Raw genomic sequence first — 24214 nt, 5'->3', positions numbered from 1 at the left:
CCTGTCTTAATGTTTTAAGTTTCTTTTGTCTGTTTGGTTTTGTTTTTTTAGTTGTCTCTACACCCAACATGGAGTGCAAACTCATGACCCCGAGGTCAAGAGTCGCATGCTCCACCACCTGAGCCAGCCAGGAGCTCCTTAAGGTTGATTTTTGCACTGGTAAAGACACTTGCGTACACTTCGGGTGCATGATTTGCCAATTTTAAATGATACGCTTTGAACTCCCAGGTTAGGGGGGTAATCCAGATGAGGCAGTCAATGAACATATCCTCTGTCCTGCCTTCTCTCAACCCCAGTTTTGGCTGGAGTGTCATTTCTACGTTGCTGGGTAGCCTCTACATTCTCTTCTCATTGTAATGGCCACAGTCGTTGGAGACTTGGTTCTGAAGTCTGCTGTATCCGGCGCTCATCCCCAGCCCGTTTGCTCAGAGTTCCCTTGATCTCTTGGTTGACCGAAGCTCACCTCCTAGTAGTTTCCCCAAGAGGGGCTCATAGGAACCATATTCTGCGAATTCGTGCGTATTCAAAGCTGTTTGCCTGCCAATGTGATACTTGAAGGACGGTTTTGTTGAACACAAAATCCTGGGCATCCCCTTTCTTTCCTTGTGTGCCTCGTGTCTGCAGGCATGAATGTCACCGTAGAGAAGTCTGAGCCCAGGTGGTTCTCTTACCCCACTTGAGTGATTCGAGCCTTTTGCTTGCTGTCCCGTCTCATCGCTAGCCACTGTGGGTTAGTCTTCCTAACACAGTGCACCTTCCCAGGGTCGTTGGAGCTTTCTACCTTCAGCGTTTCTTCTGTTCCTTGGGTCTGGTTTCCCTGTTTGAGAACTCCAGTGATGTGTGTTTGTGGACTCTCATTTTGTCTAACTTCTCTTTTCGTCCTTCTCGTTAATCCCTTTGTCCTCCTCATTCCTCTTCCTTTCACGGCTCTTCTCATTTTGGCCCCCCTTTTCCCTTTCTCCTTGCCAGTGTGCCTGTTCTCCTTTGCACTCCTCCTCCTGCGCTCGGGTCTCTGGATTTCCTCTGCCTTCCCACGTCCTGCCAGCTCCCACTTCATCTCTTCCTGCTGTCTCACTGTCTCTTCCAACTTCTACCATGTGGTCTTCCTTCCTGGAGGTGGTTGCTTCGTCTAACTTTTTTTTTCTCCTTTTTTTTTTAGAGAAAGAGAGTGCACACAGGGAGGAGGGGGGCAGAGGGAGAAGGAGGGAATCCTCAAGCAGACTCCTGGCTGAGTTGGGAGCCTGAGGCAGGGCTCGATCTCACAACCCTGAGATTATGACCCGAGCTGCAGCCAAAAGTCAGGGGCTTAACTGACTGAGCCACACAGGAGACCCTCGTTTATTTATTTTTTTAATGCATGAAAAATGTCACTTTCTCAGTCATAATTGCCATGATTAATGTGTGAGGGTCAAAGGCTCTCTCCTTTCTGCTCTACAGAAACAGAAAGCTTCCTGCGTATAGAGGTCATCTGGGTGATTCTGGTTGTAGCTTCACCTCCTGCGCTTCTCTGAACCAAAGAAGCCAGCCCTGCTCACCCCAAATGCACTGTTGCTCTTGAGGGGGAGTCCTTACCTTTAGGAAGTGATTTTCTGCCTGAGCTTTTTTTATATCCTTTTTTTTTTTTTTAATTAAGTAAGCTCCATGCCCAGTGTGGAGCCCAGTGGGGGGGCTTGAACGTATGACCCTGAGATCAAGACGAGCTAAGATCAAGAGTCGGATGCTCAACTGACTGAGCCACCCATGAGCCCCCTCTGCCTGAGCTTTTTGAGATCAGCTGCCCCCCAGTTCCTTCCCCAGCCACACATACACACACACACACACACGCACACACTGCTTTCCATGCTTGTTCACTTCCTGCCTCATTGGCCTCTGCCCTGTCTCTGCTGTTTTTGGAAGCCCTTATATGTATTTTGGTGTCTGCAAATTAATCTTCCTCCTAATCTCACTGCAAATGGAGTTTGAGTTTTTGTTGGGTTTTCCCTGTTGCTTTTGAGCTCATTCCAGAACATACCAACCAGTTCTTCTGACTTTAAGGCCGTGGAAAACCTTATCAGCTAATGTCCCTGTTCAGAAGAGAACAATTACTAAAGTCATTTTTAAAAAACAATCTATTTATTTGAGAGAGAGAGAGGAGCAAGCGGGGGGAGGGGCAGAGGGAGAGAAAGAGAGAAACTGAAGCAGACTCCCCACTGAGCACAGAGCCCGATGATGACGTGGAGCTCCATCTCACGACTCTGAGATCAGACCTGAGCCAAAACCAAGAGTCAGACGCTCAACCGACAGAGCCACCCAGGTGCCCCTACTAAAGTCATTTATTTATTTATTTATTAAAGATTTTATTTATTTAATAGAGAGAGAGAGACAGCGTGAGGGGGAATACAAGTAGGGGGAGTGGGAGAGAGAGAAGCAGGCTTCTGGCTGAGCAGGGAGCCCAATGCGGGGCTCGATCCCAGGACCCCGGGATCATGACCTGAGCCGAAGGCAGTCGCTTAACCAACTGAGCCACCCAGGCACCCCTAAAGTCATTTTTTAAAAAATGTTTTTGGTAGCATTCGCTTGCAGAAAATAAATCAGGGCCTCTGCCTGGAGGACCCTGTAGAAGAGTGGTGAGAGCAGACCTCTGTGCTAGAAACTTACAAAACCCTGTTGCAGGAAGTTGCAGAAGTGCAGAGCTCCTGGTCCTGGCTGTGTGGGCGCATGCGCTGTGCCCCTCAGGCCCGTATCTGTCCCCTGGACGCCAGGAGCCACAGAGCACCAGCAGCGTATGTGCTAGTGAGCATGAAGTAGAATCACAAGCCTACTTGTACATTTAAATACAATCCTCTATGGACTGACAGCATAACTAGAACCAGGTTCTGCCTGAGGGCGTGTGCACCTATGGAAATTCTGTGCACCTATGGAAATTCACCTTCACCTACAGAAACTAATAATCACTGAATCGACCATCTAACTTTAAATAAACTATTTCTTAGCTTCAGTAGTGGGAATGTTACTAGGACCCTGTGTAATTATTTAACTAATTGTCTTCCTTGTTCTGGATGGATCTGCTTTCTCTGGAGGTCTGATGTTAGGTGTTAGGAATAATCAGGCTGTCATCCTGATCGGTAAATCGTTGATTTATTTCTGTACACCCTACAGAATTCCAAAAAAGAATTGAAGACAACTTACAGAAGCAGAGCATAAGGGTGCTCGCTTTGGCAACACATATACTAAAATTGGAACAATACAGGGAAGATTAGCCAAAGAAGGAAGGAGGCAGAGAGGAAGGAAGGAAGGGGGCACAAGGAAATTATAGCAAAAAAGGAAATAATGGGAGGGAAAAATGAAAGAACACAGGTTGCGGGCTGTACAAACATCCAGTATTCTCCCTCTGAGCGTTTGGCTCCAAGCTTCCAAGCAGGCAAGGTGGGGGGGGGGGCGGGGAGCCACAACCAGAGCCATGAGGCAGACACACATCAGTTACTCAGAACAGTGGTGCTCTTGGGAATTTCAGTTAGCGGAAAAGTTCCTTCTCGTTTATCAAGAGGACATTGTGTGGCATAAACAGTGTCGCCAACAACTTCCTGGCAGTGTTAACGTTCCTGACGGCCATTAATTTCGATGACACTTCTCAGACTGTTTGACTGTCGGCCAGAGCTATTAAGTCAACACACAGCTCGGTTCTTTGGGGATCAAAACAGTGCAATCCAGGCTCACGGCTCTCCTGCTCAATCCTGGGATAGATTTCAGAGTCTGTCAGTGAAGGAAGGGGATGCATATGTTGTCGGCAGTCTGCCCTCCTGATTTCTTTCTTCTTCTTCTTCTTTTTTTTTTTAAAGATTCTATTTATTTGTGTGAGAGAGAGAGCGCGCAAGAAAGCACAAGCGTGGGGAGGGACAGAGGGCGAGGCAGAGGGAGAAGCGGACTCCCTGCTGAGCAGGGAGCCCAGTGAGGGACTCAGTCCCAGGACCCTGGGATCATGATCCTAGCTGAACGCAGATGCTTAACCGACTGAGCCACGCGGGTGCCCCCTCCTGATTTCTTTCACCTGAATGTTTGATAAGTGTTGGGCAGCAGAGTTTAACAAGTTTCTGGATGGTAGATATTTTGTATTACCGATGGGAGGTCCATCTGTAAGCTCCTACTGCAGACACATTTTAGGGCTTTTCTAACCACCCACTTATTTCCAGGCATCTGTATAGACACCTAGAGTTCTTGTGGCAGGGGCCCCGTCACCTTGTCTGTGTCTTACTTTCTTATTATAATCTAATAAGATTATAAACACAGAATATAGTGTAATGTATGAGATTATTACATAAACTCTTTTTGAAGGGAGATGAAGCTTTAGGGAAATTTCTGTGGTACCACTGAAAAACCCATTCACTCATTCTCCAAATTTAATTGAGCACCTGTTATGCATCCGGCACCATGGTGAGTATTGGGGGTCACTGTGTACCCTGTTGCTTTCTGTTGATTAGGATTTTCAGATTCCCACCTGACTTCACTTCCCAGTGGAGAAACAGGTACAGACCTAGAACCCAGATCTTTAAGACTTAGAAATTCTCGGTGATCACCACGTGGGTATGAGGTCTGACAGCTAGATAATCACGAAGAAGGAAATCAACCTGGTTTTTAAAAGTTTTGAGGATCCTTTAGCCTCTTTATTTTCATAAGAAGTTTAATTTTTTAAATATTTCACTTGGGTTTCCTTTCCTTCTCTCATCGTTATAGGAAACAGAGTATAAATCGTATGTCTTTCTTCACTGTTTCAGATTTCGAGATCCAGAGCGACAATGGGGAGAACTCTAATCAGGACCTATTTGAGGATGTCGAATCACATGAGATGTTCTCAGAAATGCCCGAAGGGGAAGGCATTCCGCAGTCCGACTGGGAAAGTGACTCTGAGAGAGACTGTGGCTCCAGGGGGCCCCAGGGGAACGCCCCGCGTGGGGACCACAGGGAGGTGCCCTCCCAGGGCAGGGAAGTAGGGCAGCTCATCGGCCTTCAGGGCACCTACCTGGGTGAGAAGCCCTACGAGTGTCCCCAGTGTGGGAAAACCTTCAGCCGGAAATCCCACCTGATCACCCACGAGCGGACCCACACGGGAGAGAAGTACTACAAATGCAACGAATGCGGGAAAAGCTTTAGCGATGGTTCCAACTTCAGCAGACACCAAACCACCCACACGGGGGAGAAACCTTACAAATGCCGAGACTGTGGGAAAAGCTTTAGCCGGAGCGCGAACCTCATCACCCACCAGAGGATCCACACGGGAGAAAAGCCCTTCCAGTGCGCCGAGTGCGGCAAGAGCTTCAGCAGGAGCCCCAATCTCATTGCCCACCAGCGGACCCACACGGGCGAGAAGCCCTACTCGTGCCCCGAGTGTGGGAAGAGCTTCGGCAACCGGTCCAGCCTTAACACGCACCAGGGCATCCACACGGGCGAGAAGCCGTACGAGTGCAAGGAGTGCGGGGAGAGCTTCAGCTACAACTCCAACCTGATCCGCCACCAGCGGATCCACACGGGCGAGAAGCCCTACCGCTGCGCCGAGTGCGGCCAGAGCTTCAGCCAGAGCTCGGCGCTCATCACGCACCGGCGCACGCACACGGGCGAGAAGCCCTACCAGTGCGCCGAGTGCGGCAAGAGCTTCAGCCGCAGCTCCAACCTGGCCACGCACCGGCGCACGCACCTGCTGGAGAAGCCCTACAAGTGCGGCGAGTGCGGCCGGAGCTTCAGCCAGAGCTCCAGCCTCATCGCGCACCAGGGCGCGCACACGGGCGAGAAGCCCTACGAGTGCCTGACGTGCGGCGAGAGCTTCAGCTGGAGCTCCAACCTGCTCAAGCACCAGCGAGTGCACACGGGCGAGAAGCCGCACAAGTGCGCCGAGTGCGGCAAGGCCTTCGGGCAGCGCTCGCAGCTCGCCGCGCACCGGCGCACGCACACGGGCGAGAGGCCCTTCCAGTGCCTGCTGTGCGGCAAGAGCTTCAGCCGCGGCTCCATCCTCGTCATGCACCAGCGCGCGCACCTGGGCGACAAGCCCTACCGCTGCCCCGAGTGCGGCAAGGGCTTCAGCTGGAACTCCGTGCTCATCGTGCACCAGCGCATCCACACCGGGGAGAGGCCCTACAAGTGCCCCGAGTGCGGCAAGGGCTTCAGCAACAGCTCCAACTTCATCACCCACCAGAGAACGCACGCCAAAGACAAAGCGGACTGAGCCACGGTGACGCCCCTTCCGGAGAGCCGTTCTTCCCGGGCGGGGGGGGGTCTTGGGGACTTGGGCCCGAACCTCACCCGCGCTCATCCCGGGTTCCATCATCCGCTGCCGTCCCGGTGAGCAGACTCACGCCCCCCGGCACGGGGCGGGGGGCGGGGGACGGAAGGTCGCAGAGCTGGGTCTCTCTCCGTTTCATTGCATGACACGCCATGGCCTTCCGCTCTCCTGGTCCTCCGGGCCTCAGTTTCCTCTTTGGTAGCACGGGGGGAGTGTTTCTCGTGGGGGACGGAAGACAGCGTGGCCCACAGCCCGGGCCGAGGCCTCAGAAATACTGGAAAGCGACAGGTGCGGGCTGGTGGTTCTGCTGCCCCTTGGTCGGGTTAAGGTGCCTTCGCCCGGAGCTGCCGGTGTGCCAGGGTGTCAGGTCAGAAGCCGCTCTCCCTGGCCTTGTGTCCTGGGCTTTGATTTCAGGTCAAGGTGGATGGGCTTTGCCAACTCTGAGTCATCCACAGGAAGGTAAAGCCCTTTTCTATCTGTGGAAGGTGTCAGGGACTCCGAGACCCGAGGGACTGTGGCCTGGAACCACTGTCCCCAGAGCCTTTCCATTGATAAGAGCCGAACAGGGCCCGCCAGGGAGGGTAGAAACTGAGGATATGGACACGTTTGCTTGTGTCTTTACTTATCCTCCTGTGGTAAGTCGGCCGCCAGGGGAATGCACTCGTTTTTGTGGGGTTTTGTTTTTTGAGTGGGAAATCGGGGACCCCAGCCGCCTACCCCTGGTGGATGGTGGGTTGTCTCTTCGAGGGTGAAAGAGCCCTGCACCCTTCAGGGTGGGCTTGTGTCTTCACCCCCACAGATACTAGCCCCTAAATCATCTCTCTATGCACTTGTCATTCCCCTGTTCTTCTCGTTTTTATTTTATAGGTGCAGGGCTAGGGTTCTGTCTGGTAGCTTTTGTATACGTTCATATTTTTAAGGAAGTGTTGATTTTGAGGACATATCCTCTGTCCTCTGGACAGATTTGGGCTTGAATCAGGAGTTGTCCTATAGGTGTCATTCTTGATCCCGGGATGCTACCAGGGCTTTGTTTTTGGGTCCTTGAGCCTTGAAACCATAAAGACCAGGGGATGATAGCAGGTCAAGGGGTTTGTTATAAGGAAGAGGAGAACAGAGAAGGTGTTTCTGGGAAATATGAAACCACCTCCTCCAGTGCATGGAGCCTGTGCTCACAATGGGCCTTGGTTCTTATAGAATGGATGCTCAATATTTCCTAATAAAATAGAGTCCTGCTCTTTTCCTGCGTCTGCCTTTCAGTGTGAACTTGGCTATTAGCAAACCCACACCTCACTTCCCACCCACTCACCTCCTGCCTTAGGCCGAAAGTGGTTCAAGACCTTCAAGGAGTAAAAATCAGTGGCTTTAAAGAACACATCTTTGGGTGAACCGAGATCTGTGTGCTTGACCAGTGCACACATCTCTCCACTGTCCTTTGCCAACTGTGCATTCAGTCTGTCAACCAAGACTTGGAGTGGCAGCTTTGGCTAAGGAGCCAGGTGGCCTCCTAAGGAGGCCGTTGGGAATCATCTCTATCCAGAATCAACTAGATTAGACACAAGGAGGACATAGAATTCTAAGCTCAGCAGTGATGGTTAAACCAAGTCATGGAGGCTGTGAAATCCCCATTATTAATCCCATTCCTTCACTTATTGGGCAAACATTGAGGACTTAAGTACCATCACTGTGCTAGGAACTAGGGAAAGGTGATGAACAAGAAATCCCATTACCTGTCTTCATCAAGTTTTCACAGGGGGAGGCTACACGAGCCATCCAAGGGAGAATGGATACGGTGGTTTCCTAGCTGACAGTAAATTCTGGGATTTGGGTTGTAGAAGATACTGGTTCTCTCTCCCCCCAAGTCTCAACTTAAGAAAAGAACTGACATTAAGCTTTGCAAAACTTCTATTTTTTTTACTCCTCTCTACCTGGTAGGCACACAAAATATCTTGGAAAAAAGGGAAGCAAGATCAGGCTGGACCCTGGATGGGAAATGACAGAACGTGGTCTTAGAAAGGTCAAGAGTCCTTCACTTCCTGTCCTGTTTGCCTCTAAAGCGGGTCTGCGGAGGCAGGGAGGGCTCGGCATACACGGGCCTTTGTGCGGCTCGGTGTGGGACGGAAGGGCACAGACTTCTTCCCTAAAAGACATCAGGAAGCCCCAGTCCCCTTGGCAGATCTATCTCCACCACGTCTTTGCTCTCAATTCAGTTACACCTGTGTTTCTGTAACAAAGGACATTTCCCCTAAATGTACATGCATTTAGGGACTGCGGTTTTGTCCCCAGTTTGTTCTAAGTTCATGGGAACAGCCTTGGGACAGAAACTTATAATGAGGGGCATCTGGGTGGCTCAGTTGGTTAAGTATCCAACTTTTGGTTTTGGCTCAGGTCATGATCTGCTCCGTGCTCAGTGGGGAGTCTGCTTCCCCTCTCCCTCCCCCTCTGCCACCCCCCTTCTCGAGCACTCTCTCTAAAGTAAATAACTTTTTAAAAATGTATAATGGTAAAAAGAAAACAAAGAGCAGTTGCTTTACTGTCAGCGAGGCCCCCATGCCCCTCTTGGCAGGTCTTCTCCGTGACTTGCCCACTTCCCTCTCCTGAGCCCTACGGTGGCCGCCTTGTACCCTTCAGCCCTTTTCCTCAGACCCAGCCAACTCCCAGACTTGGCTCCCCTTCCCCGAGAACCTCGAACCTATCAGGTGTCGGGAACCTCCCTCAGCATCCCAGCCCCAGAGCAACAACTTCTCTGTAGTGCCCCTCGCTTCCTTCCTCCAGGCTCAGCCTGGAGATGTGCGTTCAGGGCGGCGGTACCCCATCTCCACCTGTGTTAGCCTTCACTTCCCGCCAGGGGCAGGGCCTTGCCCCCTCAGTCATTTCCTCCCCTGGTTTCCAGGCTCCTCTCCTGGCTTCGTCCCGCAGCTTACGTGCTGCAGCTGGTCGTTCCTAGAGCCTCAGACTCAGTATGTCGTCCAGAAGCCACCTCCCTGCGGGCCGCCCTTGCGTCTCCTCTGTGAGCAGCATGGCCTTGCCTGACCTCACCCAACCCCAAATCTGGGAGTCATCCAAGACTCCTTCCTCCCTTGCCTCCCTTAGAGCCATTCAGGAGTCTGGCTCTACAAATCCTGCCTCCCTATTAACATCTCCCAGCTCTCACCTCAACCCCCCCCAACCCCGGGCATAGTTCAGACCCTCGCAACCGCAGTAGCCCCCAAGCTCCCTCCAGTCCTGCCTCCCTCCACTTCATCCTCTGAGTTGTAGCCAGCGTTGAGTGTTCTCCAACACAGAACGCAGTCTGTCACTGCTCAGTTTAACCCCCCTGGGACTCCCCATCCCTACAGAAAGGCCAGTTCTTTGGAATGCACATGAAGCCTTCCCAACGGGGCCTCTGTGGAACCTCTTCACTGCACCCCCATACCCTGACCATCCTTGCCCCTTGGCCACTCCCCTTGAATGTGTTCCACCGGGCCTCGCCTTGTCTTCACACTGTTCCCCTTTCCTGGAATGCCTCGTCCACCTAGGGCATACCTGCACATCTCTGAAAACTCAGCCTGGGTACCCCCTTCTCCGAGAAGCCTTCCCTGCACTTCTCTGACCCTGCTCCTACACCCGTGCACTGTCCAACTTCAGAGCTTGGGACAGGAGTCTGCCCCTCCACCTCTATTTGTTATGTTCACACCCAAACTCTTGTCTCCAGCACCCAGCTCAGGGCCTGGTGAGTGACAGGAACTCACTTAATTTTTGCCAGTTGAGTTCTCTTCATGGGGAAAGACAGAAATGCAGGAGGCAGGGAGAGCCCAAAACTCTGAGCTGGAAAATGGACTCAGTCCCACACTTCCCTTTGGTAAGATGTTAAATGTAAGTTAGTTTTAACCTCAGTGCCTCTCACTAAGTTATGATTTATTGGTACTGGTGGATGAAGTCACAGCTGAAGACATTTATAAGAACCAACTAACCAGACCGCCTGGCTGGCTCCGTCGCTAGAGCACGCAACTCTGGATCTCAAGGTTGTAAGTTCAAGCCCCACGCTGGGTGGAGGGATTACTTAAAAAAATAAAATATTTGGGGCGTCTGGGTGGCTCAGTGTGTTAGGTGTTTGCCTTTGGCTCAGGTCATGATCCCAGGGTCCTGGGATCGAGTCCCGCATCGAGCCTGCTTCTCCCTCTGCCTGCCGCTCCCCCTGCTTGTGCGCTCTCTCTCCCTGACAAATAAATAAAATCTTAAAAAAATAAAATAAAATCTTTTTTTTTTTAAGATTTTATTTATTCATTTGAGACACAGAGATAGAGAGAGGGAGCATGAGCAGGGAGAGAGGCAGAGGGAGAAGGAGAAGCAGGCTCCCTGCTGAGCCAGGAGCCCCATGTGGGGCTCGATCCCAGGACCCTGGAATCATGACCTGAGCCGAAGGCAGATGCTTAACCATCTGAGCCACCCAGGCACCCCTAAAAATAAAACAAAATCTTTAAGAAAACAAACCAACTAACAAGTATCCTAATGAAACAACTTACATTTTTGAAATATCACAGATATCAAAAGGGAGTGGAAAACTAGGCATCTTCTTTACTGCAGCCGCGTCTAGTACACAATCTGTTTCTCTTCTCTCTGGACAAGCAATGGAACTAGGAGACTGTATCTTACTCTCACCCTTTGGTCCCAGTGCATTCATCCGACTATATCCTGAGACAGCTCCCCTTGTTTTAATTTTTTTTTTTTTTTTTTTGAAATACAACACACAGATAAGTGCGTGGAAGTGTAAGCTCACTGCACTTTTACAAACTGAACACACCCGTGTAACCAGCACCCAGATCAAAAAACAACTTAGCCACATCCCAGAAGTCCTCCTCGGGTCCCCTCCCAGGCAGTACTCTGTCCCCCTGCCCCCTGCCCCTGTTCTCAAGGTGGGCATAGTGGAGGGAGGGTTGGAGCCGGACAGACCCGGTTCTAGACATTGTACCACTAACTACACACCCTCACTTTTATTAGAGATTTTACAATTTGAGGCGGGTCATAATGAGACTTCTTTTTTTTTTTCATGGAATTTTACTTCCCTCAGGGTTGTGTTTATAGTTTATGATAAGCCACAATAGCTTATAGTGACAACATACGGAGTGGTGACCACGCACAGGCTGTGGGCTAAGCTCGACAGCCGCCCCACTTAATCCTGACAACGAGGCAGGGAGGTAAGGGAGGTAGGTCCGTAGCCCCACTTTAGGACTGAGGAAGTGGAGGCTGGGAGGAGAGGTTCAATAAGAACCTTGCCCAGGGCCTGTTGCACGGCCAAAGCCCTGAGAAATACCTATGGGAAGAATGCAGAAAACAACAAAACGCTGAAATACAAACGACAGATGGCCTACAAGTCTTCTCCTGAGCCGGCTTCAAGAAGACCCACGACTGTCATTGGCCCTTCCTTGCACGTGACCATGTGACCGGCTCTTCCCAGCCCTTTATCCCCAGCGTCGGGGTCCTGTCTCATCACAGGGAGCTCTGCGGGGGCCCAGTGCTGGGCTTGCCCTCACAGTCCCCCACGGTCCGCCCCGGAGGTTTTCAAACCTCCCTGCTGCTGGGCCCTGTTAGGCTATCCCAAATTTCTGGACAGAAGAGTTGGGGCCTTCCTTTTTTCCACCCTCTTGACTGTGGCCCCAGGCCACAGAGGAAGGAGAAGGAGAAGGGCATGGACAACGGCCAGATTTTGAGACAGAGGATTTCCTAGCCTAGTGGAGAGTGAGGGCAGGTGGTGAGTTCCCTTTGGTTTCCACCCAGTCATCGGTGCAACCGAGCTCCTGCCTCTGGCCTGGGCAGTGACTGTGGCTCTAGGGCCTACTGGCCCCTGGCTCCCCGCTCCTGCTGGCTCTTCCCAGCATCCCAACTCGGAGAACATTCCATCCCTTCCCAGGCCCCGGGGCAGCTGTAGAACGGTTGTGGGGCGGGGAGTCTGGTTCCAAGGAAACACTGCCCAGGCCCCTCACACCTCCCAGGCCCTAGCAGACACAGCGTCTCTGCTGTTTACGGTGTTGGAAGGGCACATGCCAGGAGGCCTCAGTGGTGGTACATTTGGGCAAATTTGCCAGAGTTCTGGTCCCCAGCCTTTCTGGTGCAGGGCCTGGATTTCCTCAGTACACCCAGAGAAGACCGAATCCTGGGTGGGAGGCTCCTGTTAACGAAATTTCCAAGAGACCAACAGAATCTAGAACCCCAATTACCAACTTATAGGAGGGGCTCTCCCATCGCAAGCCAGCTTCAGAGCACCCCTTGTTCCTGGTCTTGAGTGACTGAAATGAATGGCTTTGTGATCAGCTAGTGCTTGAGCCGCAGGGAACGAAAGGAAGGGGTCATGTGAGGGACAGGCAGACACCAGCCACGAACCCCCTCAGGGGACAGACACTGTGCTTCAAATCCCGCTTATCTTCTGCGCCCCCCAGGGCCATCTGCTCAGTGCCCAAGATTCCCTTGTTAACCCTTCTTCCAGGTTTCCCTGCTGACCATGTCCCCTTGTCCCCTTGTGCAGATAAGTTAGTAGCACTGGGTAACTTGGAGTTAAACGGATGACCCAGTGGGCCTAGGGAACACTAGTCTCCACTCATTACATGTGGCTGTAGTCCCCCGAATTCCTCGAGGACAGGCTTAACTCCTTCCTCCGGAAATCCTCGTCTCCTCAGGCACTGCTTATAAACACCTCTTGTTCAATGTTTTTCTAAATACATCCCAATAATCTAGAAACCAAACTTGCTGAAACTGACCTACTGACTTTTACTTGCCTCTCCCAGCTGTTCCAAAAGCTCCTGTGTGTCTGCCTCCCGCTCCTGCCCTGACATGTGTGGTGCAGTAGATGGAGTGCTGGGAGCCGGAGAGACCTGGCCGACCCTGTTCTAGACACACTGGTGCCACCAACTAGCAGTCTGAGGAGGGCAAATCACTTCCGGAGGCCTCATTTTCCACACCTGCAAAACTGATGGCAACACTTGCTGTTCTCATTCCAGAACACTGCCGGGAAGAGGTAAGTCACTCCGTGTGGCAGTGAACACTGAAGTCCTATTCTCCGAGGTAATATTGATAACTCTGACCTAGATGGAGTCTGCTTTCACCAAAAAATGGACCTGTCTCGGTGTCCTAGGACAACTGTCCTCCGAGGGACCAGGAGGCCACAAGTAGGAAAGTATGTCATCTAAGTAGACTTTTGGGGGTCCTTTAGTCCCATCCTCTGAGGAGTGTGGCTCACAGCTTGAGGATGTGTATGCATGTCTTCTCCCTTGAAGTGCTGGGTGTGGTGTTGATGGTGAAGGTGATATGACCTGTGTTTGGGGCTACCCTCTCCATGCTTGATTTTGCTTCCAGTGAAAGTTCAATTTGCTCAGGAGCTCCCTGAGTTAAGGTAATAGTTGTGGAGTTGGATCAGTAATTTTCAACTTTCTTTTTTTTTTTTTTAACAGCGGAAAATATGTAAAAGCAAAGCTGCTCTGGTGACTTGGTGGGAACCCAAAGCCTTCTCCTGGCCCAGACTCACAACTGGACTTAGGCCTTTCTGGAAAGCCCCTCTTGTCATCCTGTCCTTCCCTTGCCCACCCCTGCCCTCCTCAGGCTGCCCCTTCTGTGGGAAGAATCACAGCTTCACCCACCTCCAGCTGAATTTTGGATCTTTCATCTGTTAAATCGGGAGTGAGACCTACTGTGCAGGATTCCTTGTCAGATGCAAACCAGATAAAATATGCAAGGTAGGTGCTCAATCAGGTACAGTTTCCTGCCCCCTTCCCCTGTGGCTGCACCTTCTTACCTCTTGGGTTATCCCAGTTGCTCTCCAGTCTTTCTTTCCAGCCATTCACTTTGAAGGCACCTTTTAGCACTTACCACACTGCGTTGGAGATATGTGGGTTGTTCAGCGCAGCTTTTTAAAAATGCATCCTCTAGGGGCTCCTGCCTGCTCAGTCGGTGGAGCATGCGACTCTTGATCTCATGGTCGTGAGTTTCAGCTCTATGTTGGGCGTAGAGATTACTAAAAATAAATAAAGAAAATAAAAATGCATCCTCTGCTGGACTGCATTCCTTAGAGGAGGAAGGAGCGTTTCACTTGGGCTAAAGTTGATGTTCCAAGACTGATTCTTGAATGAATAAGCGTCAATAGTATCCATCTTGAATCTCCCAGGACTGTGCAAGCAGGAACTGAGGGTGGTGTGGTGTGTGTGTGTGTGCATGTGTGTGTGTGTGTAAAGCATTACCACAGTGGACAACCATGTGTGTGTGGTGTGTGTGTGTAAAGCATTACCACAGTGGACAACCATGTGTGGTATGTGTGTGTGTGTGTATGTGGGTGTGTAAAGCATTACCACAGTGGACAACCATGTGTGTGTGTATGTGGGTGTGTAAAGCATTACCACAGTGGACAACCATGTGGTGTGTGTGTGTGTGTGTGTGTGTGTAAAGCATTACCACAGTGGACAACCATGTGTGTGTGGTGTGTGTGTGTGTAAAGCATTACCACAGTGGACAACCATGTGTGTGTGGTGTGTGTGTGTAAAGCATTCCCACAGTGGACAACCATGTGTGTGTAGTGTGCGTGTGTAAAACATTACCACAGTGGACAACCATGTGTGTGGTGTGTGTGTGTGTATGTGTGTGTGTAAAGCATTACCACAGTGGACAACCATGTGTGTGTGTGTGTGTGTGTGTAAAGCATTACCACAGTGGACAACCATGTGTGTGTGTGTGTGTGTGTGTGTAAAGCATTACCACAGTGGACAACCATGTGTGTGTGGTGTGTGTGTGTAAAGCATTACCACAGTGGACAACCATGTATGTGGTGTGTGTGTGTATGTGTGTGTGTGTGTAAAGCATTACCACAGTGGACAACCGTGTGTGTGTGTGTGTGTAAAGCATTACCACAGTGGACAACCATGTGTGGTGTGTGTGTATGTGGGTGTGTAAAGCATTACCACAGTGGACAACCATGTGTGTGTGGTGTGTGTGTGTAAAGCATTACCACAGTGGACAACCATGTGTGGTGTGTGTGTGTGTATGTGGGTGTGTAAAGCATTACCACAGTGGACAACCATGTGTGTGTGGTGTGTGTGTAAAGCATTACCACAGTGGACAACCATGTGTGGTGTGTGTGTGTGTGTGTGTGTAAAGCATTACCACAGTGGACAACCATGTGTGTGTGGTGTGTGTGCGTAAAGCATTACCACAGTGGACAACCACGTGTGGTGTGTGTGTGTGTATGTGGGTGTGTAAAGCATTACCACAGTGGACAACCATGTGTGTGTGGTGTGTGTGTGTGTAAAGCATTACCACAGTGGACAACCATGTGTGTGTGGTGTGTGTGTGTAAAGCATTACCACAGTGGACAACCATGTGTGTGTGGTGTGTGTGTGTAAAGCATTCCCACAGTGGACAACCATGTGTGTGTAGTGTGCGTGTGTAAAGCATTACCACAGTGGACAACCATGCCGGAAAAGTACTTTCTTAAGTGGCAAAAAGTTGAATTAGAGTCTCGGCTTCATGCTCGCAGACCTCCTGCCTGCAAGGGCCCTTCCCCCCTCAGTGCCCCCGGGAGTGAGGGAAAGGAGTGCAAACACACATTCCCCCAGCTGGGTCCGTTCTAGTTGTGGCTCTGAACCCCCCAATCCAGCGTGCAGTGAGGTCCTACCCACCATTACTGATTCGTCTGAAACACATAGCCGCCTAGGCCGTCCCCACAGTTTATTGGCTAACGCTGCTGTCACTCTGCGGGCTCAGGCGGAGGCCTATGGGAAATGGAGTCCGGCAAAACCGAGTCCTTCTGGGGCTCGCGTTTCCGCTTCCGGTGTTTAGTGGCTGTCCGAATGCCCGGACTACGGGCCTGGGCTCGGGGTTCGGGGGTCGTGTGGGCACGTGGCGTGACCGCGGAGAAGGTGCGGGGGGCCCCGGGTACCCGTACGCGCAGGGCCTCGGCGGGCCCACGCAACTCTCAGCCAGGGTGCTGGCCGCCCTCGCCGAGGGGTGGGGGGCGTGGCCCGACCGAAAACCGGGGTCCCGCCGCTTCGGGCCCAGGCCGGGCGAGCCGCCCCCGGGCAGGATGCGCCCCTCGTGCTGGCGCCGCCCTCCTTCGCGCCGCCCACCAGACTCGGCGGGGACGACCCTGACCCTGTGGGCGCCGAGGCGACCCCGTCCCCAGGGCCCGCAGTTACCCAATGAGGTTCCAGAGAAGGTCTCCCGCGGAGCAGAGTAGTCGTCCAGTGTAAGTCACGCTCTGCGGGCCAGTGCCTCAAGTCCATGGTCAAGGGGCGGAGCCCCTGCTTATTTTCCGCCCTACACTAGCTGTGTGACCTTGGGCAAGTCCCGAGGGGCGGGGGCGTCTCTGAGCCATGATTGCCCAGCCGAAGTATCTCTTTAACTTTCCTGCCAGCTCTAACATTCTATATGAGTCTGTGTTTATAATCCCTGCTCTCAAAGCTTGTAACCTTAGCCAGGCTAAATCTCCCTGTTTGGGAGAGAGTTATTCCAGGACTGAGACTTGGGGTGCCCAATGCCGAGAGCCCAGCTAGAGATGTGGTGAGACCCTGTGAATCGCTGAAGCTTAGAGCCCGCTCCAGCCGGGTGCTGCTCTCCAAGGTGCTGCTACCTTAGGCGGCGTCTCGTACTTGTCCTGCACATTCACTCCCGAAGACCAGTGGCTTGGGAGGGTGGGCGGTTTATTGTCCCCATTATCTCCTCCGGCCCATCCTCATTGGTCAGTATGGATAATTGACATTTTTCTCAGCCTCAAGTAAATCGCTATGCAAACAGAGCTTCAAGCTCCCCTACTTTCCAACCAGATCACCAGCCCTTGACCCTCCTCTCAAACTTCTGGAGCTGCCTCCCCAGTGACAGAGGGCCAGACTCCATGGGCACCGGGACTTGGGAAGGGGAGAACAGGAGAGTTCTTTTCTTCACCTCAGTCCTGCTGGGCTAACATTTGTGATTGTCACTAGTGTTCACTCTAATGTATCTCTGGCTCTAGAATTTCAAGTTCTACTTAGTGACTCCTATCTCAAGGTAGCTTCCCAGTGTGGTCAAGGAAGAGGTTTGAGCTCAGAGCCCAGTTGCAAGGTTCTTCTCTGGGCTGAACAATGGCTGTAGCTGTGGACCAACAAATTCAGACTCCTCGAGTGCAAGAAGAACTTTGAATAGTGAAGCTGGAAGAGGATTCCCACTGGGAGCAGGAAATTTCCCTTCAAGGGAGTGACCCTGGACCAGAGACCTCCTGCCAGCGTTTTTGGCATTTCTGCTACCAAGAAACATCTGGACCCCGGGAGGCCCTCATCCAACTCCGGAAGCTCTGTCATCAGTGGCTGAGACCAGAGAAGTGTACAAAAGAACAGATCCTGGAGTTGCTCGTGCTGGAACAGTTCCTGACTGTCCTTCCTCAGGAGACCCAGATCTGGGTTAGACAGAAGCATCCAGAGAGTGGGGAGGAGGCCGTGGCTCTGGTGGAAGACGTGCAGAAAGAACCTGGAAGATGGGGCTCCAGGTGAGAACCGGGCACCTTGTTCTGAGTAGTTAAAAGAGGGGAGTGGGAGAGACAGAGCGCCCTTGGTTTGCCAGCCAGATGGGTGGTGTGTAGTACTTCGCTCTTTGTGTCCTATGGCATCTGCTTATTCCCTGGGCCTGGTAGCCACGACTTCCCTTCCAAGCTCAGACTGACACTTCAGGGAATGCATAGCATTGGTTGTTCTGAGCGTTGGTCCCTGCCATTAAGTAAGAGAATTGCTTAAAATGGCTTGACCACCACTCTAGTTGAGGAGGAGCACCCAGAAGAACATAAAAGCTCTTTGTGTTGTTGTTGTTGTTTTTGGAGAATAGCTCTCATTCATCAGCAGCCAGTTTGAAGCAAGGGGCTTCACTGGTCTTTATTGACAATCTTGAACCTTTGCATCCTACTGAAAAATAGCTGTATTTTTGGTTGGCTGAGTTTTGCCCAGGGACTGACAGGAACAGCCCCAGGAGAGCTGGTGGGCAGATTGCAGTGAGCCTGGGTTCTAGACCTTACCTGTTAGCCTTCCACACACCCACGCTCCTAACTGCCCCTGCAGTGATTTGCATAAGGCTGATTTCCTCCTTTGCTTCTTTGCATCTTGGGGTGGTTAAGTTTTATTACCTACCAAATTTTGACTACTTCTAGTCCTTGAACAGGAGCAGGAGGTATACTCAGAGGAGAAGGAACCCCCAGGATCAGCACTGGGTTCCCTGAGGATCCATCTGAAGCAAGCACAGACAGGATCCATGTGTCTGTTACAGGCGATGGTGAAGAACTCACAGCCAGAACCAGAACAGTTGAATCTCAGCCCCAAAGTAGAACTCCGATCCTTCCACAAGAGCGGTAAGCAGCCGCAGTTTGGGGAGGAAGGAGGGACCCTTCTGTGGAGAGGGTGTGAAAGTCCCCTCTGAGTGCAGAAAGTGGGATTTCTTTCCACTTGGAGGATGGGGCATGTGAAATGTGGCTCACCACATGAATCTGGGGGATCCTCAATAGGCACCTCCAAAGGGAAGAAAGGCCTTGGTTGGCATGTTTTGTAAAATTACATAGGGGAGCCTGGGGCACCTTTCTTTATGTGACTGAGAGGTTACTGGTCCCAGTAGGTTAGGTGTGGGCACAGATTTTAGGCCTGATTGGTGGGAAAAGCATAAGGTAGGGTTAAACCAAAGTGCAGTAATTCTCAGAACAGGGACAAGTGTCCCCAGACCAATTCAGATGATGCAAGTGTGTTATCAAAACTGAAGAAGAAAATCATAAAACTGGGACAGTCAGTAACCTGGATGGATATGGAAGGGAAAAATCTGGAACTCTCCTCTTAGAAATGTGTCATTTTGGTTTTTCACCAACCTTCTTTGGAGGGCCAAAGCGGACACAAAGAGAAGGGGGAAGACTCTTCTGTTTCAGAACTAAGTTGGGCTAGTCTTCAAGAGGAGTCAAGAAACATTGTCTTCTAACAGCTCCTTTCTCTTCCCACAGTGCTGACTGATCCTCCGGCTCTGGGTCTTTCTGTGGAGGAGAGTGGTGGTGACCAGGGGATGATGAGCTCCTCCCAGGTGAGCCAGATTTTTCTCTTACTCAGGACACCTTTTACTACTTGAGTGGGGGCCTTTTGCATCCAACTCTCTTGCTTATCAGAAATGCCAAGGCAATTGTAGCCAGCAGGGAGGCCCAGTAACTTTACAGATTAGGCTTCACAATTTCATCCACCAGAAAAATGTTGTCCAAACCTCCCTTTTGCTGGAAGGCGGCACCGCAGCTGGTGGGGAGGAATTGCATTAAAGTCATTCTTTTCCTTGACCCTGAGATCGTAAGATTATGTTGATTTTCTTGTTTGCCTTAAAAGGAATGGTTATTTCCTTCTTTCTGTATCAGAATCTTGCCCACATGGTATGCGGGACTGCGTGTGCGGGGGTGGGTGCGGGGTAGCGGGGTAGCGGGGTAGCGGGGTAGCGGGGCACAACAGCTTCAGAGTTAGACAGCCCTGAGTTCAAATCCCAGCTCTGCACATACTGACTGTAGAACTTTGAGGAAGTGTGAAAAGTTCCCAGCACAGTGCATAGGTGTTCAGTAAATGTTAGCTTCTTTCTTGCCTTGCTTCCTCTCCCTCTCTTCCCTTCCCCTGCCCCCTATTGCATTTTTTTGAAGATTTATTTATTTATTTTGAGAGAGAGCGTGAGCAAGTGGGGAGAGGAGCAGAGGGAGAGGGAGAGAGAGAATCCCAAGCAGACTCCCCGCTGAGCTCAGAGCCTGAGTGGGGCTCAATCTCATGGCCCCGAGATCATGACCTGAGCCGAAATCTAGAGTCGGATGCTTAACTGACTGAGCCACCCAGGCGCCCCGGCCCACACTGCATTTAAAAGTCAAAGAAATCTCACGTTTCAGTTTCTTCTGAGTCTTTTTTGTCACCGGGCCTCTGATGAAGGCAGCGTATTTTGAATAGGGTGTTGTGTTTCCTCAGGAGTTGATGACATTCGGTGACGTGGCTATGTATATCTCCCAGGAGGCATGGAGGCAGCCAGAACCTGGGTGGAGGAACCACCTGGAAAGAAGTTGGGAGAAATCCGCAAACGGGGCCTCGATGGGTAAGACTGCTGTTTTCCCGTCCAGTAGAAGTTGGCCGTGGAGTTTCCAGAGTAGTCACTACTCCAGATCTTTTTGGGTCAAATTTTTCAAGTCCCTCAATCCTGCTTGAACAGAGACTGATAAATCTAATACCAAAGTCAGTGCTATCGAGGATGAGTTTCTAGAGCCCAGAGAGGATACTGTATTAAAGCTCGTCTTAGGAAGATGGTCAGTAAAGCCTCTGGTGGGAACCTGAATTTTATTTGTTACAGGACAGATGAACGTGTACAGATAGTTCTAGATTTGGGCCTGGACTTTTTCCCTCACAGTCCTTAATACTACTTTCACTGAGGATTCCCAAGAATCCCCTTAGACTTTAAAAAAAAATTAATCGTATCTCCCCTCCCTGGTGTATAAAGTGGTTGGGATTAGATGTAGCTAACCATTGTGTCTTCTCTTTGTCTCCCTGCAAATAGACTTGCCCACCCACTGACCCAGTGTCAGCTCCTGCAGGGAGCAGGAGGAAACCCCACAGAGCCCAGATCTTCAGCGCCCCAGAGAGGAGGAAAGCGCCAGGGACTCCGCAGCGGGTGGGGCAAGAGTCCAGCCTGGCCACTTGCCCGTCCCAAGAAAAGCCAAGACCTGGAGGAGCTGGAGTGGCAGGGCCTGGAGGATGAGAAGGTAGCAGGTGTGCACTGGGACTGTGAGGAAACCAAGATTTTTTTGGGAATTCTCAGTGAGTCCTGGATCCGTGAGAAATTGCGCACCTGCCACCGGAACCGCCAAGTGTACCGGCTGGTGGCCAAGCGGCTACGCGAGCGCGGCTTCCCGCGGACCCTGGACCAGTGTCGCTACCGCTTCAGAAACCTCCAGACCCACTACCGCAAAGCCAGGAGCAGCCGGGCGCCGGGCACCTGCCCCTTCTACCAGGAGATGGATGCCCCGATGAGCCCCTGGACCCTTGCTGGCACCTTTGATGCCTTAGAGGTGGCAGGAGGCCTTCTGCGGGACAGAGGGGACTCCGAAGAGAACCAGAGGCCGTGCTGGCAGCTGTGACAGGAGATGGTAGTGAACTGGCGGCCGAGCCCCAAGGGGAGCCCGGGAGCCTTGCCCCCCCGGCTTTCAGGGGGAGTCCCAGTGGTAAGCGCCCCTCCCCCGGTGCCCCCCAGAGTAGTGGGAGAGGGCAAGTGTCGCAGGAAAGCATTAGGGACTGTGAAGCAGGAGAGACACTTATTGTCTGTCCCTCTGGCGTGGCCTCGTCTGGAGGAAGATTGTTGATTCCTTTACGGAACACAGATAGCGCTAGAATCAGCCCTCCACTGAAGCCGTCCCACGGGCTCACTCACAAAGACTCCCGGGAGGGTCTTGCCCTGCTCTACAGCAAAGGGCTCTCCCTGTCTGCTCTCAGTAACGGCCTTATAGAAACAATATTTAGTGACAGTTGTAGGAGGAAAGAGAGGTTGGAGTGACCTACAGTTCCAGTTGTTCATTTCCAGCTAAAGTACCCCATCCGTGTGAACTCTGCGCAGATTACAGACAGCAACCTGACGTATTAAGACTTGTCTGTTCTTGGGCAAACTGGTTACACACCTGAAGCCTCCGTTTTCTCATCTGTAAGATGGACATAGTGACAGTATTTGCCTCACTGGGCAGTTTCGAGGATCCTGGCCCATGGCTAGCACTCAGGAAATGCTTGTTTTCATTATCGTGAGCGTTGCAATTATTGTCAACATAGAGGAACACCTTGCCCTGTACTCTTCACTTAAGGGGGCATATTTCCTGAGTCATTAACTACACATTTTCTTCTGACAACTAGACTTTCTGGGAGGTGCTTCTGTGCTCATCTCAGCTACCACTTCCAGATAGGAGAACAGAAAGCAGACTACGTAGGAACTCCATGTCCCTTCTTGCTTTTCCTTGAGCAGGATTTCCGGTTCCCCAGCCAGATGGGGTCTCGAGGCTGGAGAGAAGTGAAGAGCTTTGGAATGACGATCTCTGGGACTTTTGGGAAACTTCCTGTTCAGGTGGGAAATGAGTGAAAGCTAGCATGGCGCCAACCGAGAAGTCAGACCCGGAATTCTGAACGCGGACAAGGCAGCACCAGGCTGGGAGAGCACCCACTCCCTGGGCCTTCCCGGTTTATTACTCTGAGGTGCTGAAACCACAGGCGGTGGGAGAAGAACAGAAAAGGAGGTGGCACCAGGAAAGCCTGCTCCCCTTCGTTACCTTGGCTCATAGATGTAAACAGATTATTAGTGTTTATGATGTCCCTCTTAAATTTGTTTTTTAAAAATGCCCCCTTTATTTATTTATTTAATTATTTTAAGATTTATTTATTTATTTGACAGATAGAGACACAGCGAGAGAGGGAACACAAGCAGGGGGAGTGGGAGAGGGAGAAGCAGGCTTCCCGCGGGGCAGGGAGCCCGATGCGGGGCTCGATCCCAGGACCCCGGGATCACGACCTGAGCTGAAGGCAGACGCTTAACTGACTGAGCCACCCAGGCACCCCCCTTTATTTATTTTTTCAAGTATACTCTACCTGCAGTGTGGGGCTCGAACTCATGACCCTAAGATCAAGAGTTACACGCTCTACTGACCGAGCCAGCCTGGCGCCCCTCCCACTTAAATTTCTATCTGACTTTTAACTATAATTAACTGTTGTTTAAGTAGGTTAGTAGAAAAAGTGAGCCTTGGCAACCCCAAATTAAACAATAGTCAACCTTAGATTATTGGAGGGGTGAATTTCTCATGGTTAAGATGAGCTTCCCTCCTTGGTGGGGCTTGGTCATTCTGCTGGAATTTTAGGGGATCCAATAAACAGTACTGTTCTTCCCCCAGATTCTAGGCCAACCAAGAACCGTAAGAGTAAGACGTTGAGATCAAAATGTCAGCTTTCTAACTGCTAGAGCCGTTGGACAATGTGGCTTGATGTGTGGCCACAGTGGGCTTCCTCACACGGAACCCCACACTGAGCCGCGGGCAGCCCCAGACGACCACAGCCTTGCCCTGCCAGCACAGAACTGTCAGTGCTGGTCTTCTGAGCCACGTGTGCTCAGCTCCTTGTTAGTTGAAGAAGTCCTTCCTCCTGCTTGAGGAGCGAGGGGACGGAGAGAGGCCAGAAGTGTTCTCAGGCTTGTCCCTCTACCTAGAAGGCCGTATCAAGAAGAGAAAGGTAGCTTTTTAGTACTGATTGCCAGCCCACAGGTGGATGGGAGGAGAGGAGGAGCCAAGCTCGGGGGCAGAGCCTTTGAGGACTGGGGAGAGGAAGAAATGGGTCTGGACCTTGCCCACCTCCCTTTCTTCAGCCTTTCTCCACACGATTTTTTGTTTAGAAGCTGGGGGAGGGAGGGAGACCTGCAAGTCTGCTGTCTTAACCGGGGTTCAGCCATAGTCCAGTTTCTTGGTTCCTGGTTAATGGAAAGCTGACTGTGTTCTATCTGTCGCCATCAAGAAATTGTTTCTCAGCATCCAGGAGGGGCCTCTTTCACGTTGTTTGCATTCTTCTGAGCTCAGAAAGCAGGTCACATTTGTGGTTTCATCTCATTCTTTCAGATCTTGAAACAAGGACACAGGACAAGGAGAATTCAAGCCAGGACATGTCAGAGGAAGCAGAGCTACAGGAGGCGCTATTAGAGAGACCCAAAGCGGATCCTTCCCTGGCCAGGACAGACTGGGAAGACAAACATGGGGTGGAGAGGCAGTGGGAAGTACCCTTAGAAGATGGACAAGAGGCACGCTCCCCTCCAGAAGGAGACGTAGGTAAATTCATAGGCCTCAGGGAACCTACATAGGAGGAAAGTCCTATCTCTGCTATGCGTGTGGAAGACAACATGGCAACCAGGGCTCATGCTTTGCTGTGCACAGATTAGTCCACACTGGGGAAAAGACACCTTCTAAGTGTGGCCGTTGTGGGAGAAACT

At 51.4% G+C, this 24214-nt stretch overlaps 3 protein-coding genes across 10 annotated transcripts in view; 2 read left to right on the top strand and 1 right to left on the bottom strand.

The window, feature by feature from the left end:
• The window catches only part of ZSCAN2 (zinc finger and SCAN domain containing 2), a 39837-nt gene that overhangs the window by 12094 nt on the left and 3529 nt on the right, over positions 1–24214 (top strand). For 4 of the 7 annotated variants that reach the window (XM_036082726.2, XM_036082731.2, XM_036082751.2 and 1 more), the window contains one exon: positions 4752–7493. In XM_036082726.2, coding sequence (XP_035938619.1) covers positions 4752–6193 — 1442 coding nt within the window. In that variant the 3' untranslated portion in view covers positions 6194–7493. Of the gene's footprint in view, positions 1–51; positions 160–4751; positions 7494–24214 lie in introns of those variants that run through there. The other 3 variants (XM_036082778.2, XR_004914317.2, XM_078078844.1) reach the window with 3 other exon arrangements.
• WDR73 (WD repeat domain 73) overlaps positions 13219–24214 on the bottom strand; it is a 33025-nt gene continuing 22029 nt past the window's right edge. The window contains exon 10 of the transcript XR_004914336.2: positions 13219–14231. The gene's annotated coding sequence lies outside the window, so the exon portion shown is untranslated. The remainder of the gene's footprint in view (positions 14232–24214) is intronic.
• Positions 16053–24194, top strand: LOC118529874 (zinc finger and SCAN domain-containing protein 20-like). Of its 2 annotated transcripts, none has more exons than XM_078078847.1 (6): positions 16053–17723; positions 18491–18572; positions 19206–19282; positions 20188–20311; positions 20768–22531; positions 23847–24194. In XM_078078847.1, the coding sequence occupies exons 1-5, from the start codon at positions 17712–17714 to the stop codon at positions 20782–20784; spliced, it is 312 nt and encodes a 103-aa protein (XP_077934973.1). In that variant the 5' UTR covers positions 16053–17711; the 3' UTR covers positions 20785–22531; positions 23847–24194. The 2 variants fall into 2 exon arrangements, with proteins under 2 accessions (XP_077934973.1, XP_077934972.1); XM_078078846.1 differs by having other exon boundaries at positions 18386–18572; positions 20768–21431.

Source organism: Halichoerus grypus, chromosome 8 (genome assembly GCF_964656455.1).
Source record: "Halichoerus grypus chromosome 8, mHalGry1.hap1.1, whole genome shotgun sequence".
Lineage (NCBI taxonomy): Eukaryota > Metazoa > Chordata > Mammalia > Carnivora > Phocidae > Halichoerus > Halichoerus grypus.
The sequence above is the reverse complement of the archived record's forward strand: the minus strand, read 5'-3'. Positions and strand labels throughout refer to the sequence as shown.

What these genes read in the sequence shown, in the direction of transcription:
- LOC118529874 (XM_078078846.1), top strand. Translation starts at nt 20,235, where the DNA reads ATGGAGGCAGCCAGAACCTGGGTGGAGGAACCACCTGGAAAGAAGTTG. An exon ending in CGCAAACGGGGCCTCGATGG is followed by an intron (nt 20,312 to 20,767) that starts GTAAGACTGCTG and finishes CCCTGCAAATAG; the next exon opens with ACTTGCCCACCCACTGACCC.